At 30.7% G+C, this 18,412-nt stretch overlaps 1 protein-coding gene across 1 annotated transcript in view; it reads left to right on the top strand.

Moving 5' to 3' along the window:
• LOC139487547 (tachykinin-like peptides receptor 99D) overlaps positions 1 to 17,782 on the top strand; it is a 38,629-nt gene extending 20,847 nt beyond the window's left edge. The window contains exons 2-5 of the mRNA XM_071272428.1: positions 8,313 to 8,752; positions 13,991 to 14,092; positions 16,107 to 16,215; positions 16,764 to 17,782. Coding sequence (XP_071128529.1) covers positions 8,313 to 8,752; positions 13,991 to 14,092; positions 16,107 to 16,215; positions 16,764 to 16,885 — 773 coding nt within the window. The 3' untranslated portion in view covers positions 16,886 to 17,782. The remainder of the gene's footprint in view (positions 1 to 8,312; positions 8,753 to 13,990; positions 14,093 to 16,106; positions 16,216 to 16,763) is intronic.
• The last annotated feature ends 630 nt before the right edge of the window (positions 17,783 to 18,412 follow it).

The raw sequence follows: 18,412 nt of genomic DNA, 5'->3' as shown, positions 1-18,412 counted from the left end.
TACATAAAACTAAGGTTGTTAAGAATGTTTCTGTAGAACTTCATCATCATAACCATTTTTAAAGTAATTATTCTTGTCATCCTTTCCAAAAGCAAGAGTCTTAAGTGCTATATATTTTGAAATACTGCATGCTCAAATTAAAATTGTATTACATCGAAGATTTATACATGACACGAAGTATATGACCAATCCATTTTACAGTCTGACCATTTTTTTTTTGTATCGAAATAGTTGGTTATTATGTTCTGTCTTTTATCTTTATAATTTTCTGCATTTACGACAGTTGGCATCAAATTTTCCGTTTCTATGTATGTTAACGTTTGTTTTTGTTGCAAATACAAACTTTATGTTATTTTGTTGTTTTCCTCTTATAGGTGATCTGTTTTCCTCAGTTTTAGTTTGTAAGCCGTATTTGATTTCGCTTAATCGATTTATGACTATTGACCAGCGGCATACTACTGTTGCTTTTATTAACACTTTAGTGCTTCCATAACTATACTTTGATGTGTCTACATTTTCTGTCTTTACATATTGGTGTTTAATATTTACTGTCTTGACATTTAAATTATGTTTACATTTCATATTTAGGAGTAGTGCCATTTGTTTTTGTCTTAAAAAAAAAACCAAGCGCAACATGTGCATTGTTTGTGTACTGTTTCTTAAAATTTGGCGGAGGATTTGAAATATTTAAGGGAGTTATGTATTATAATAATATGTGTATGTATCAATTATCCAATAGGTAATAGTATGAACTATAGTATTTGTGGTAGATAACTTAATAACTAAAGCTTATTTACTTATTCATTTGTGAATCCAACGTTTATCTTCGGCTAAACCTTTAATGAAAACAAATTACAATAATAACTTTTCAAGAATTACAATAGGATTTTGAGCTTCTCCTATTTGTAGAACTTTTACTTCCCTTTAAATAATCTGTGCTTTTAATATCATGATAATGTGAAGTTACTGAGCTTGATTGACAGCGGATGCAGACCCTGTCAACACAGCTTGTCTTGCACCTTTTAGAATTCATCACAGTTGTTGTTATGTTACCTTGATTGTATATTTGTAAAGGATTTATAAGATTTGAACACTAGTAAACATATGTTGCCTAATAATTATTTAGAAGGAACACAATTGTACATCAAACTTGACAATTGTAGATAATTAAGTAATTAAATTCCATGGATTTGAAATTTTCAAACTAATAGTTATACAGGTAGTCAACATAGACGTTGTTAAAATGATTACAACTATCAGATACAACACTTGTTTTCAGTACTCATCTTTAATTAACATCAACAGAAAAAAACTCAGTTCGTACGTTCTAACAGAATAATGATGTTACTAAAGTAATGGTTAAGTGTAATGAAATAATTACTTATTCTGCAAATATCGTTTAAATCAATTCATGCACGAACCTGTTTTTTTCAAACAGTCTTGCTGCACATTAAATTTAGAACACTTTTCTAAATATTTGGGCATAGCTTTGTAACAATTAGCGTGTGACCTGTGTTAAATATATTATTAATGTGCAATTTCTATGTATATATCACCTTTTCGTCGTCACTGTAAATGTTATCTAAAAGGGTAATATGTTAGAGATAATTGGATTTCAGGTAATATACTTTAGTCGTTAAGAAGCGTTTTTGGTGTAATTGCTTTTTCTATAACTTGTGCAATTCGGAGATAGGATTGCATTTAATAAGATACGAAGAACAATCATGTATTGTCATCTGATCAATGTTCAATCGAAGAAAAAGACGGTCCTTTTTTAACACACTTACCTAAAAAATAGAGAGAAATGGAATGAAAAATTTCAGACGGATAGTATCAACATTCTTATACCAAAGAGATCAATCAAAACCAGAAGTCGGATAAAAGGAGACATCTCTATGACTAGATAGACAAATGAGGAAAAGCAAACAGATTGAAAAACACAAACCAAATAAAAATAACAGGGATAAACTCAGGTTCTGTAGAAAGGTGAGCAGTTCTTGCTCCACTAGTGGCACACGTCTTATTACGTATACTCTTTTCGAGTAACAATATGATTACAAATCTTATTCGACGATTTCACAATTGAGGAAGTCGAGGTGGCTAATGAATTTTAATAATACATTGTTGAAATAAATATGTCAAAGAGGACACAATTTAAAAATTAGACGAACATAATTAAATTCTTTTTAATGAATGCTAAAAAACAGATCAAACTCTAATGTGTATAACATATATGGGCAATTCGTTTATTGTCAACATAAAAATAATAATAATTTATTTGACAATCTGTATACAAAAACCTTGTGATAGTGATATTCTTATGGTCCCTCTTGTTTGGCATAGCTATATCGATCGGTCTTGAAGAAAATTAGCAGAAGCATTCTATATCTTAATGGACAAAATAAAACACTTTTGATTAAAATTATGCAATTCAGGAATTTTTTAATATGGTTGATTAAAGCATCAAAACCTTTATCTCATAATTTGAGCTATATATGTTTACACAAATTCTTAAACTGACAATACAAAATTTAACTTGATGTAATACCCTTAACCAATGGGGTTCTTCATCTCTCGCACTGCTTTCGCATATTTTTGGGCGGAACACATTCATTGTCAGGCACAATGCCATTCTAATTTCACTTTCATATGTTCCTATTTATACTTTGGTATACTGCCGTCTTATTTCAATTTACACGTTTACCTGTTTATATATCGGTACATGGAATATACATGCACATAGATGTTTGTTTTCTGTTTCTACACCTGTTGTTTTGCACTTCTGTAATAAAAAAAAATGTGTTAAATTGTCCTCAAACACTCACATTTTTGTTTGTTTTTTTAGATTAATGTACTTTTTTGCATTATTTAGATATAGGTTACAATTTCCATCAAAGCACTGCAGTCACTTTTATTTCTCTTTTTTTTTTTTTTATTTATATAGATATGATGGTACGAGTTCCATCTGTAAATTATAATTACAATTGATATACCTGCACTGCTGGTCTGGGGTAAAACAAACAAGATTATCATTACAATTAATATACCTGCACTGTTGGTCTGGGGTAAAACAAATACGAGATGAACTAAAGATATGAAAGATATACCTGCACTGTTGGTCTGGGGTAAAACAAACAAAACTATAGATATGTAAGATATTTGTTTAATGACTCAACACCATGCTATTAATTGACTTCCGAAATATTTTACGGATAAATTTTTCTGAAAAAAAATGTATTGTTAACTATCTAAGAAAGGGAAGCTTCTAAGACTATTTTCTCCAGGGTTTTACTTACTACCTGAGATAAGAACATTTTTTTGTTCTTCAACGTTCTAATAACCCTTCCGTATACTCAAACTAATTTGGTACAAGTAGAAAGATATTAGCTTAAGTATTTCTATTTAGCAGTTATTTACATACTATGTCAAGACGTACGCGTCGATAATGTACGGTAATTGATAAATATGCCTTGATGTTTTTACCGCCGTATAATCTGACAATTACCAATGTAAACACAACAACTGACACATTTTGTCAAAAACATCTGCTAGGATTTTTCATATTTTCTCAATATTTGACTTTGTCTGACGTAATATAAATTGAGTTTCGATTTCTGCAAATTTTTGACGTTTTGACGCATGCTACAATGTCATCGGGTTAGACAACTAACTGATCAGTCTGTCATGTTTACCATTGATTAAGATATTTATCAATGTCTAACAAAGCTGTCCCTCGAATACTTAAATAAGATACGAAATAACAAATAGCAAACATCATTCCCATAAGGAGATCTGCAGTAGCATTATGTAATGGTTTATCGCCTTCATTACAAAATGTAAAGAGACTATTGATATGGTTAAATATTTTATTTTTATTTTTATTTTTGTCATAACATTTATATCATTTGTACTAAAACTCACATTAACTCAGTTAGAAATCAATCTATCAAAAAGTATACCAAATGTCAATTTATACGGTGTTCAAAATGTATTCATCAAATTTCATATTTTGTAAAATTAGTTTATATGTATATGCTTTTGATCCTCTTTTCAACTTTTTATATTCTTAAAGATTTGATAACAATTGAAATTTTTCGAAATAATAATTAACGGTCAACCTTTTTTTCAATCAATAAGACAAGAAGAAAAACGTGTTATACTTTTTTAAACATTTAAAAATCTATAGTCTGTGACTACCATAAATGCGCTGCTCATATGGAAAAAATACGAAAATTTACTTTTGATTTATATTTTGTGTGTGTGTGTGTGTGTGTGAGAGAGAGTATGTGTTTGTCTGCACGCTGCTCATTTTTGTATTTCTAGAGACTAACACCTGTTTCATTTATTTTGTTCGTGTATTGTTGAGTTTTGAATTAGCATTTGCCGTTTATAAAGTCTAATGGGAAAAAAACGACAATGACTTAAAGACACTTGCCTCGTCTCATAACAATAGTATCATGCTTAATATGCAAAACGTTTTATTTTGATTTGTTTTAATCTAATTTTTATAAGAAATAGCTTTTTAGAGTACTATATAACACTTATTCTTGCATTTATCATAAGCTGCTTTCATCAATCAATATGTTTGTAAGGATAATCAAATCATAATATTTCTACACAAATGTGGAATTTTTCTAATTAGTTTGCACTAACAATTTTCTATTATTTCTTCGTTTTTGTAGTGAGTTGAACGATAGCTCATTAACTATATGAGAAACAATTTACAGACAAATACATCCATGTTATCATTCGAAACGTTTTTATTATAACGTACATATTACTACCATGTCTTCGTCATACAAATCCAGGAGGAAAAGAACTTTTTTCTTCAATTGTTAGGATTTTGAGAAAATTTCGTCCCGAAACATCTAAATGTCATTAGAAAGAAACATTTACAAATGATTCCTTTATGATAGTTGAACATTTGCCTCAAATATCAAAAATTTCTTTACCATAGGGAAAAACTCTGGCAGCTTACCATCTTTTGCTCTAGTTATTTCTGATTTTTGTATGAACTAAGTCTTATCAGAAGTATAGAAAAGGAAACAAAAACGTCGTTCCAGCATGTCAGTTTGATTTCTAGTTTTCTAGAAGATGAAAATTATCTTTCAAGTGTAATCTCTTTAACGTATCAGAACATCATGAACAAAGTTGGAACATTTTGAATTCTGTTTCTGCAATTTCTAAACTCATTTTTAGAATTGCTATTTGTGTTGCCACATGCCATATTTAAGCTTACAGTATAACTCCAAGGCAAATTCAAACAAGGAAGTCGATACAAATGACACAAGTGAGCCACCCAAATAGACATAAAAGTTAATATGTCATTATTTTGGATCCATCAGCAAAAAATGTTTAATCATACAACACAACTGACTTAAAAATTTCAAACTTACATATACGATTATCAGACAGAGACGTTAACCAAATAGAGGTAGTAGGGAGTTAATCGACAATCTCGTGAACATCAAGTTTTTTGGGTATATTTTTATTATATATATGGGAAGATTGTTTTGTAAATGGATAGAAAATCATCAATATGACTGTACTAGTATTTGAAATTAAATAATCAAGATTATTTTGTCTTTTCTCTCTAAAGTGGCCGAAGAAAATGTCGTTTTCGTGTTCTTGTTGGGTTTTTAAAGTTGTTCTTTTGCAATACACATCAAACTATCTTGTTTTTTAAAACTTAATATTTTGTTTTTTCACAAAATTTGTATCATATTTCTTTGTATTATAGGCGAACAGACCTGGTTCTGAATATAATAGCCCAATGACAACAGAATAGCACAGTTTCCTAATCTAACTGTGCTTTTATTTACTTAACGCCTACGTCTTTAGACCTATTCTGAATTATAAACCATTAAGAAGATTATAAAACAAAGTGAATAGTGAGAATGAAATTTAAAAACTAACGTTAAAACACATTAGACAGTTCATAAATATTTTTTTCGAAGCTTAACATCGAGCTTAAAATCAAAATGGTTTCGCGTGACCTAGATTTGTACTATTTTTTTACTATCTTGAAGACGACAATTTTCTGATTCACATCTGTTAGAATAAAGATATAACAGTACGATGGAGTCGATGCCACTACTGGTGAACGTTTCGTCCCCGAGGGTATCACCCGGCCAGTAGTCAACATTTCGGTGTTGACATGAATATCAATAATAAGGTCATTTTTTAAAAATTTCCTGTTTACAAACTTGAATTTTTCGAAAAACTAAGATTTACTTATCCCAGGCATAGATAATCTTAGCTGTATTTGGCACACATTTTTGGAATTTTGGATCCTCAATCAATGCTCTTCAGTTTTGTACTTGTTTGGCTTTATAAATAGTTTGATATGAGCGTCACTGGTGAGTCTTATGTAGACGAAACGCGCGTCTGGCGTATTAGATTATGATCCTGGTACCTTTGATAACTATTTACATCACTGGGTCGATGCCACTGCTTGTGGACGTTTCGTCTCCGAGGGTATAACCATCCCAGTTGTCAACACTCCGGTGTTGACATGAATATAAATAATGTGGTCATTTTTTATAAATTTCCTGTTTACAAAACTTTGATTTTTTTCGAAAAAACTAAAGATTTTCATATCCCAGGCATAGATAACATCAGCCGTATTTGGCATTACGTTTTAGAATTTTGGGTCATCAATGGTCTTCAACTTTGTACTTGTGTTGCTTTATAAATATTTGATATGAGCGTCACTGATGAGTCTTATGTAGACGAAACGCGCGTCTGGCGTACTAAATTATAATCCTGGTACCTTTGATAACTATTTGGCTATTTAACAACAAGATTTTGATAGATGCATTTGCTATATATTATTTGCGACTACTTTGATATTGTTTAATTGGAGAAATGCAGACACTGATAGTCTTTGATTACTCCAATTATTCCATAAAATAGAGGGGAAAGAAAAGACGTACATACATGTATGCAAAATGTATGAAACTATTTCTTTTCATTGATACAAGGTATAAAAATTTCCCCTTGACAATTCTGTCTTATACAATTGTTCATTTGCTAAATTTGAACACGTCAGCTTCTAATTGATTGGTCAAATTAAAGCAGCGAGTAACATTTTTGGTTACTGTTCAATTATTATACTAATGATCAGAGCAAATTAAACAGCAGAAAATCTTGACAAACAATTAACAATCAAATGTGTCTGTTGTTAACTACAAAATTATCATGGGTGTTATTACAAGGTCAAAATTCATCCTCCAAAGAGCAAAGCGAAAGAGGTATAGCAATGTCCCATATTTCACTCAAAGGGTCATACTCGATTAGTTGCATATGTGAATTTTCTGTATTGCGTTTGGTTGAAGTGTTGTTTTTTTTCGTTTTTAGCATTTTGTCATAGAGATGTTATTGTATCTTCGTTCTCGCCTTTGGATCTATTCTCCCATTTTGGAGAACACTATATATATGAAACTACTTTGAGATTGTGAATTTAACCGTTGCTATATAATAGCATTAATTGTACCAATGATATGCTCGAGGCCAAACAAAAATAAATGAAAAGCCAAAATTGATAATTTCATTTCGAGAGACATGAACTTTTTCTTCAATTCCGTTTCTATGGAGTAAACAAATAACCACAGTAACAAACACAGTTAATGGTCCAAATGATAAGTCATCATCACGGTTTACCACATTAAAGTAATAAACGTTTAATTTTCCTAATGATGAGAATGAAACAATTGTGCATACTGAGTTGTTGGTCGACTATCTTATTCCAAAACGGTTTGCTCTGATAATTGCCAATTTAAAACATAATCATCTATATTAACCAATGTCTTAGCGATTTACGAAAACGTATGCCTTTTAGCTATCTGTATTGAATATAACACTTGATAAAAAAAAATGAAACATTAACGAAGTTTGATTTTAATATGTTTATTTCCTTTACATAATTATACATAATTTATAATCGATAATCAATTTTCATGATAAATTACTTTTATCTTTTTTTCCGGATGTTTACTTGAATGATATTTTTTTCTAATGACTTTAATTCGATTATTCCCACGTTTTATATCCGATTGGGGTTACTTATCTGTTTATCAGGTCGTCGATCACACAAATGGTAGCAAACACAAGTAAAAAAAGTAAAATAAAAACATGCATTGTTATTATTATGGTCTCCTTTATAATATAGTGTTTTTTTTTTTGTTTTTTTGTTTTATATTTTATTGTTTTTTTTAATCCCGATAGTTATACAATTATTTTTCAAGTTAGTACGTTTAGTCTATTTCTCTAATTTCGATCCGATAATAGAAATATATTAATTTCTTTTTCAGTATTGTCCGTTGTGGCCAGTGTGTTATCCTTGACATTGATAGCCTATGACCGTTTCTTTGGTATAGTATTTGCATTGAAAGCTCATATGACTGACAGGAGGGCACGCACGTCATTGATTCTAATTTGGTTATCCTCGGCATTGATTGCTTGTCCAACTTTAATCTACAGACAACTTAAAGTACGTGTTTGGAAGGATCATACAGAACGCTGGTGTGACGATGACTGGCCGGTATCTATTGGCTCTGACAACAATATAACAACACATTCAATACCATCACGGACTGCATATTATGCCACTGTATCTGTTGTTTTGTACTTTATACCAATGATTGTAATGACACTCGCCTATTCTCGTATAATCATGAAATTATGGATGAGTGCGATACCAGTAGAAAAAATGGATAAAAGAGTTGAAGCCCAAGCCAGGGCAAGAAAGAAGGTATATAATGTAGAGTAATTAAATGAATAATAATAACATATTGTTTTTAATCACCTATAAAAGAGTTGAAGCCCAAACAAGTGCAAAACTGAAGGTATAGAATGTAGGGTTATCATTAAAATAATATCATGTTTTGATCGTTTAAATCCTTTTCGTATGATTTTGTGTTTTGACAAATGTTCAGTAGACGTATGGTATATAGTTGAACAACGGGATACTACTGTTCTTTTAATTTATATCACATAATAGCTATAGGAAGATGTGGTATGAGTGCCAATGAGACAACTCTCCATCCAAATAACAATTTATAAAAGTAAACCATGATAGGTTAAGGTATGGCCTTCAACACGGAGTCTTGGCTCACACCGAACAGCAAGCTATAAAGGGCCTCAAAAATTAGTAATGTAAAACAATTGAAACAGGAAAACCAACGGTCCAATCTATATAAAAACTAGAAACGAGAAACACGTATGAACTACATAAACAGACGACATCAGATTGATGCGTTTTGTTATTTGATTTTGCCATGTGATTATGGACTTTCCGAATTGATTTTCCTCTAAGTTTAGTATTTTTGTGATTTTGCTTTTTTCTATATAGTGTTTTCGGTATGTTATATATTTTTGTTGTGGTATTTGTTTCTCTTATCAATTTTGATTATATCCTTTTTATCTTCTTGCTTATTAATAAGTAAGGCCATCGTGTTCCTGTCTTTCTTGGATTGCGTCCTTGATTTGTTCTTACTTTGATAAAAATCGTATACTGTACTAATAACTTTTTGTGTTCATTGAAAACCCTCACTTTTCAATACTAACAAAACAGGTAATTATTTGGGTTTCATTTGCAGCACGTTTAATTCTCTTCTGTTGACCTGCGGCTCAACATTGCGGTTATATTTTTTAATTGTTGAACATTAATCATTTTTTTCTGTGTTGGTGACGTTCGTTAAAAAGTGTAATTATCTACGATCTCGGATTGTTTGTGCATTGATTAGATTCCGGTATAGGAAATATTCTCTCGATACGTTACCTCTTCGTACCTTTCAAGTATTACTATGTGGAATGTTTCACCTAGGTTTGCGTTCTTGGCTATCTTTAAAAACTTTAAACAATATTTTTTGTGTTACATTTTGAAAATTAAAAGTATGCGTTTGTGTTGAATTTGATGATACTGACGTCTTGTTTAAAAAAGTGCTTTATACTTGTTTGGCGTAATAAATATTTTGATATGAGCGTCACTGATGACATTATGTAGACGAAACGCGCGTCTGGCGTACTTAATTATAATCCTGGTACCTTTGATAAGTATTTACACCACTGGGTCGATATTACTGCTGGTGGACGTTTCGTCCCCGAGGGTATCACCAGCCCAGTAGTCAACACTTCGGTGTTGACATGAATATCAATAATGTGGTCATTTTATACAAATTTTCTGTTTACAAAACTTTGAATTTTTCGAAAAGCTAAGGTTTTCTTATCCCAGACATATATTGCCTTAGCCGTATTTGGCACAACTTTTTGAAATTTTGGATCCTCGATGCTCTTCAACTTTTTCTTGATTGGCGTAATAAACATTTGATATGAGCGTCACTTATGATTCTTATGTAGACGAAACACGCGTCTGGCGTACTAAATTATAATCCTGGTACCTTTGATAACTATTTATAGAAGAAGAACAATCAGAGTTTAAACCACATGATTAATAACAGAAATTTCTTTCCGATCATTTTTCATACGTTAAAAAAGATCTATTTAATAATAATCAGGATTGCTAAATAAAAATAACTAGTAAATTTATAACACGTTCTTTTTAACATATTGATATGGAAAGAACTTTCATTTGCACTATTAGTGGGTTGTCAGGTTATATTGATAACAATTTAGGTTCCTAAAAGATCTTGGTTCTTTGCTCTCTCTATCAAAATAATATTTTCCCCTCAATATATAGGTTCTCTGTTTCTATTTTGTTTTTTATAATTTGTTTATGTTAATTTTTAGTACATTCTCTGAACCATTAAGAAAAACTCCTATTAAGTATGAACTGTAAATTTAAATTGTTGTAAACGACAGCCATATGCCAGGTGTTATGAAATTTAATAAGCTTGTGTATTTATTATTAATTTTATTTTGAAATCTTTGGTGTTAAAACAGCACAAGAAAAGTTGTTTGTAATTAACGTTAGATTTTGCTTCCAAAGTTAATAATAAAAACTTCCTATACACTCTATAATAATATCAGTAATTATTGATAGGTAATTATAATTTAGTCAACAACAGGTGCTCCCTGTCAATCCAACGTCATAGTTTCAGCTTGTATGATTTCCGTGGTATATCAATGTTTACCATATGTTTCCGAGGGAGATATACAATTGTCAGACAATTATATAAGTACTGACGTCAAATTCAATAGTTATATAGCTCTTCCTGATGGCTAGTGACAAACCCATCTGCTCAGTCAATAGTTTGAATACACCTATAATAATAACTACCGTTCGGTGGTAATTCTCAATCAATAATTTGTAAATTATTGACATTTTACATTATGAAGACCAAGACACATCTTAGCATCGACTGATATTTTGTAATCAGTTGTTACATTTATAAATTAACTGTTAACAACATTTTGAATTTTTAGAAATAATAAGGCTTTTCTACCTCAGATATATATTACCTTAGCTGTATTTGGCAACACTTTTAGGAATTTTGGATCTCAATGCTCTTCAACTTTGTACTTTATTTGGCTTTTTAAACTTTTTTGGATTCGAGCGTCACTGATGAGTCTTTTGTAGACGAAACGCGCGTCTGGCGTATATACAAAATTTAGTCCTGGTATCTATGATGAGTTTATTTAAATGCATAAGAAACAACAAACGTGGGTATTTGTCAAAACGTTATAACCAAAGGATATTCACCTGGTAACCAAAACAAATGTTATATATTATGTGTACCTAGTATAACAATTCCCAGATAAAGCAAAAAAAAAAAAAAAAATAACCACCAACATTCATCTATACATCGTTCAAATTCAACTTGTTTTCAAATATCAATGCTGACAGTTTTTCAAGAGAGGAATAAATCCTTAGAATTTAATCGATATAACGAAACTCTAAACAACTTATATTTACCGATGAATTGATCAGATTATTATACCCGAGTAGGGAGATATAAATTCATTTAATTTGTTGGTACCTTCTTTACCAACACGTTGATTAGTTGGTGCTTTTGTACAAATAAGGTTCATATTAACATCCCTTCAATATGCTGTCCTATAGAATGAACGTGTAATATATGGGATGTAACATTAATTACAAATTTATCATTCGGTTCTCAAACTATCTGCTTAGTTTTCCATGTTAAAATACTAGTTTTTTTTCACTTTCATTGATTTTTATAAAGGTAGTATTTTAATCTAACACATGGTTTAGCAGGTAACACACATTTAGTGTTATTCACTCGCATTAACCGATACAAAACATTAAATATGAAAATTAATTAAATTAGAACATGCAGTATTATAATAAATGTTCAGATATGTGTTAATGTTATATAATTTTATATGATACAACTAAGATCAGAAAGTTCACGCGTCTGGCGTACACAATTTCAAACATGGTTAATTATAATGAGTGTATATGAACTATTCCAGATTGGACATTCATCTTTGATTGATTTTCTTTGCCATTTGAAAAAATGTGTCTTGTTTTGTTATAAAACGCGGTATGTTGTACTTCTATATCCTTCGCTTTGATACTTGGTTCTTAACGTGGGTGGGAATGGCACAATTCTGTCGCACCTTTGCAAAATTGTTTAGATATTGTGTTCTTTGAACTAGAATGTTCCAAACAATCAGGTCTCAATTTCCTTCGGTTCATACAGTTTTTATCATTGTCGTATGTTTGTGTACATTATATTAAGTACGGACACCATATGGCGCATTCAAACACGATTACAGTCCATTATCAAATGATAACAATGAATAAAAGGATTTATAGGACATACGTCTGTATACGATAATATTACAACACAAATAACTAAAATACATTTTGAGTTCAACATACCAATTTATATGTTAGATTGATTATTGCTTCCTTAACATCTAATGCCATTTTTCGTACATATTCAGAACAAAGTTTAAAATAAAAAAACTGCTGTTTGTTTTATACATATTAATGGTTAAAACAAGACGTAACACTAAAACTATTTGTTTTCTAATCTTCTACGAAAAAAAATTAAACAATTTGGAAAAGAGTAATACTAAAGATCAACGAAATGATATCGGTCCTTACACGCTATGTATTCAAATTTCTCCTATTTCAAGGCGGCTAAATAAAACAATTATTAAACGTAATAAGTTTTCATTTATTTAGGTATTTTTAAAGCTTTCAGCTATTTTCTAAGTTGATTATTTGTATAAACAGATGAAGTCTATAAAGCATATGTTCGTACATTTACATATCCTTTCATGTCGATAGTGTTTTGTATAAACATAGCCGTAAAACTTTATTTAACAAGCAAATCAATACACGAATAAATGCAAGAATAATTGAATATGGAAATGCATATAAAGTTACTTTATTTAATTAGCGATAAGTAGATAGGTTCTGTCGTATTTCTCCCACAATTCAATTCTTAGTAGTCATGAAAAAGAAGAAAAGCCCGTGGTCTGAATGTCAACGCTCTTTCGTTGATTAACATACAAATGTAAAAAGATTTATCTGTTTTGTATAAATCTGTTTTTGAGGAGTTACAAAAAAGTACATCATTGTGCATGCATTAACTACGTACTAAAATGTTCCAATGAAACGTTGTCCGAGTTATATATTTTATTATGCATTATCAGATATATACCAGGGTCAAGACTCTTCTGTACTGATAAAATTCAAACAGGGAGAACTGATAAACGATTTACCGAAATTTGTCTATTTAGAGAAGAGTTCATTAAACTCACGATCTCTTTTGCTTTAACGAATGTATTTTCTTATTACTACGAGGACATTGATTTTAATTTATAATTATATTCTTTTTCTTTTCAAAGCGCTAGACATTAAAAATAGGAAATGGGTTGGGATTCTTACTATCTATCAGTGAACAAGGATCTACGCTTTTACATCCCAATAAAATTACATAAAAAACGTTTTTCTAACGATAAAGTTTTGTCATTGTTTTTCAAATATTTTCAATTTTCTTGCCTACTCAGTGTAAGCCATGTATGTATATCGAATATGTTGTATTCTTTTCAGGTTATTGTCATGTTAGTGGCTATACTGGTTGTCTTTGCTGTTTGTTGGTTACCATTTCAAATAATATTACTATACAGTGAACTACGTTCAAATAGGGAAGCGGTAAGTTTTATCATAAAACATGTTTTGTAGAGGTTTATAGTATTTTTTTGTTTTGGTGGGAGGGGCTTGGATTTTTGCAACCTTTTAGTGGGGAAGGGCTTAAATTCTTTTTAAAATTTTGCATGCATTACATTTGGAATAAAAAAAACAACCAAAAAGAGTCCAACCTAAGTATGCCTTATTCAGGTAAAAAAAATAGAGCTTCAAACTGAACTGTATTACAGCGTGTTTATTTTGTATAGCTAAAACAAATTGTGTTCATAACAACTATAACTGATCTCCAGCATAAATCAGTTCAAACTATCAATAATGAAAAGTAACAATATTAAATTGAATATGTTTTTCTTTCTGACTTGTTTTTATTTGACAAGAAAACGCATTGTATAAACTGCATTGAAATATTATTAAAAGGAATGACACGTTCTCAAAGCTATTAATTATCAATATATCACATATATCAGTGATCAAAAGAAACATGGTTCATAGTTTCATCTTTTTAAGAAAAAGTATAATCATTAAAATGCAATTCCTGGGTTTTTTTTTGCTGATTGCTGATTGCTATAAAAGGTGCATGATCTAAGCGGTTACATAACTCCCGCTATGAGACAGATGAAAGTAATATCAATGATATTATAACATTTAACGCTTGATAGGGCAATACTACTGCAAAGGTTACTGTTTTATGAATGCATTCGTTTATTTTACTGTGCAGGATAGTGGTTTGTTGACGGTTCACTGTGATAAATCAACAAACACACAAATATATATCATCAATGATAACTCCCATGAGAAATATAAATTGGTAATTATTCGAAGTAATTTCAGAACCCCCCCCCCCCCCCCCCCCCAACGGTTGCCTTTCCATGATGTAACAGTAGTCGAACTAGAAAAAATCAAGATAACTTGCTGTCATTATTAAATTTTGACCAATGAATTGAGATCAAGTGACCTAAAATATGATATAAAATTATTCCTGTGTAGATGCATTAAACAACAAAGATTGATATCTTGATTAGCAGATTCAGAAGATAATTTTTGAAATACTTATATTATTAGACAGATATTTGATATCCTGTAGTTCGGGATGAGGTAAATCAACATAAATTGTTTATATATGATACATTGGTTATTGATACGATTGAAATACGTTAGACCTTTGAGTCTAGTTAACAGGATCAGCCACCCTTTCAGTGTCCGATATCTGCAAATGGATGTTCAAGTACTTATGAAGCCATAACGAACAAATTTCCATGTTCAATAGCCAACACACAAGTTCTTACATATTAGTCAAACGTTAAACAATGATGATCACCGTTTTCCCTCCCACGTAGAACAATGCAGTTTTTACATTTTTTTGTAATTGTACTTGTCAGTAACTTACATTAACCGTAAAATCTATGTAAACTTGAAACATAGGTTTATAAATCAATTTTGTATTAACCTTACCATCAGTAATTAATATGTAATCAGGCATGGAGTAGACAATGGTAGATAATTACAGAAACAGTGTCTTTATAGGCAAGTCTTGATTACTTGAAGGTCGAGACGTCGTTAAGCAGAAAACCTCAATCAACACTCCTTCTTCACTATCCTGATTGAGTCAATTTCATTAGTTTAGGCAGATTTTACGTACCTTGAATAGCCTAAAAGAAGTTTTTTTTTTTAAATCAATTCTTCAATGATGGTTTGTGTAAGCTGTCGATATTTCTTGACACGTTTGTAGTACAGAAATAAAGACTGTAATCTTTTTTTCACAAATATGTCGGTCTACAGACAGGGTTAATTTGCTTATATACATTTTCATTGTGTAGAAAAAAAACGGGAAGACATGAATGTACTTTGACTGTATTGAATGCAAAAATTGTAAACTAGGTCAACAACACGTCAATCGACCAGGTGCAATAAAATAAATGTTTTCCACTAGTTTACCCTCCCGAAATGCTCGTTTATGATAAATAAATGTAAATGTTTTTAATTAACTGACTTATTAACTTTCATTTATCTTTGTTTTTAGCTCGGTGATTGGTACTATGATCTGACTTTTGCAGCACGTCTGATGGCATACTCCAATAGTGCCTTAAATCCATTAATATATACAGGATTTAACGAGAACTTCAGAAGAGGTAAGCACTAATTTTTTCAGTAAGTCTGATGGTATACTCGTATAGTGCATATAATCCACTGATAAGTTCAGGGTGTAGTGAGAATTTCAGTAGAAGTAGGAAAAGTAGCATTTTGTTGTGCCCGAGACTTACGAATCAGTCAAAAAACTACATAAGCAAAATATTAGAGTAGCATCAACATCAAATTCATAAAGATAAGCTAGTGCGACTTAAGACAAAATACGAAATCCCAGGTAAAAGAGAAACAATTAATAAAAATAAACAAAAATGAAAATTAAGTAGCATTTCGTAAAAGAGGGTCGAAAGATACCAGAGCCACAGTCAAACTAATAGATTGAAAATAAACTGACAACGCCATGGCTAAAAAACAAAAACAAAACAATCAGACAACCATTAGTACACAAGACACAACGTAGAGTAAAGGGATGCTCAAATCAAAACAGTTGAAGATCATTAGATACCGGAAATTCTAAAACAATTATGCCAAATAGACATGATTTGTCGTTAACGTTTTTCCTTTTATATTAAATTTTGTTTTATTGTTGTAGGTATTCAGAGAGTTTGGCATTGTGTGTCATGTAAGGAAAAGACTAATATATATAACAATGGCTACTCGTATGGACATTCGTATGGATCACATGATGCCGCTACGATGCCAACCTCACTTTAAAGTCGTTTCCAGCATATATATATATATCACAAGATAATAAGAGAGGAGTCAAAGGAATTTTTTTCCTTTACTATTTAAACGAATAATCAAAAAGAAGATTTTGAATGTCATCAACATTTCCTATAACTTAATGCACCAGTTAAAGATACAATTTTTGTAACTATCCATACGTATATGATTCAATTACATTTGAAATGAATGATATCTAGGATCCAACGTTAACAGTTGTTGAAATCAATTAATTTCAACAGTTTGGATATACTTAGTGAGAAAAAAACGACATGGTTTATTTGATACCATACACAGATTGAATTAATGAAACTCGGTGCTTGAAAATAACATATTTTTTTAAGTTAAAACAACCAATGAATGATCATGACATGTAGACCTCTATGTAAAAAAAACTATCATTTGTTGTGATGATTAACGTTTGTCAAGCATGCGCTCATGTATGACTTATATATAAAACACTATATCAAAGGTGCTGAAAGGTTTATAAGAAAGTGAACAACATACACACTGATGAACTGATACACAAAATAAACTCGAATGCAGTAAATTATTGTTCCTTATTTCAGTACTTGGTTATAACATAGCTCGTGATAAATGTAGAACAATATATGTTTGTAAATATAAAATGTAAAGAGAATACTGGCATCGCTCATGTACAAAGGACCTATTTTGTTGTTGTGTCAAGTACCTTACTTACTTTGTACACAAAACAAACACATTACATAAGCTGTTTAACTGTGAAATGTTGCCTAGAAATGAACTTCTCCAGTAGTCTGAATAACGTGGACGTTACAGTCAAGGAACGAGAGAATGTTAAACTATCGTTACGTTATGAAGAACTGTAATATTATGTGATGTAATAAAACTAAATTTGTTTATGAAAAATCGTATCCAGAAGATATTTAGTTATTAATGGGAGTCGTTTATTTTTTTCTGACTTTGTAGGTCTACTAATGAGTACATACGAGACACAACGGATGACACACTATTTACTTAACACTGAAATTGTAGAAAACCCTAAAAACATCCAAGAATTTACCTTATATATCTCAGATGATTTCATATGGCCATTGCCCTGTTCTGCGTTACTGGAATAATTTGACTATACCTTCATAGATATGCTTTTCAAATTGTGTTATAATTATTATAACTATTAGAAGGTCGAAAAGAAGTTATAACTAGCATAATAGTTTCTGGCAATAATATTTCTTTCATAATATAGTTTAGCACCATTCTTTTTAATCTTCTATGTTTTATTTTAACATTCGAACATGTTCTGGTGCGGTTTTGAAAATCAATTAATCAAACTCGATGGACTGCTGTTTAATGGTATTGTTGTACACTGCACCTTCCCCTCTGCTCGACAAAAATTCGGCCATAGCGCATGTCTTTCTTTGTCCTGAAATGAAGAGACATATTATTAATTTCACTTATCTTATATAAGTAGGAGGATCACACAAAAGATTGTTATCTGATTAAACGCTTACAAATAAAATTGTCAGTCATGCATGCATA

The sequence above is a fragment of the Mytilus edulis genome, chromosome 9 (assembly GCF_963676685.1).
Source record: "Mytilus edulis chromosome 9, xbMytEdul2.2, whole genome shotgun sequence".
NCBI lineage: Eukaryota > Metazoa > Mollusca > Bivalvia > Mytilida > Mytilidae > Mytilus > Mytilus edulis.
Note: the sequence above shows the minus strand (reverse complement) of the source record. Positions and strands in the feature narration are given on the sequence as shown.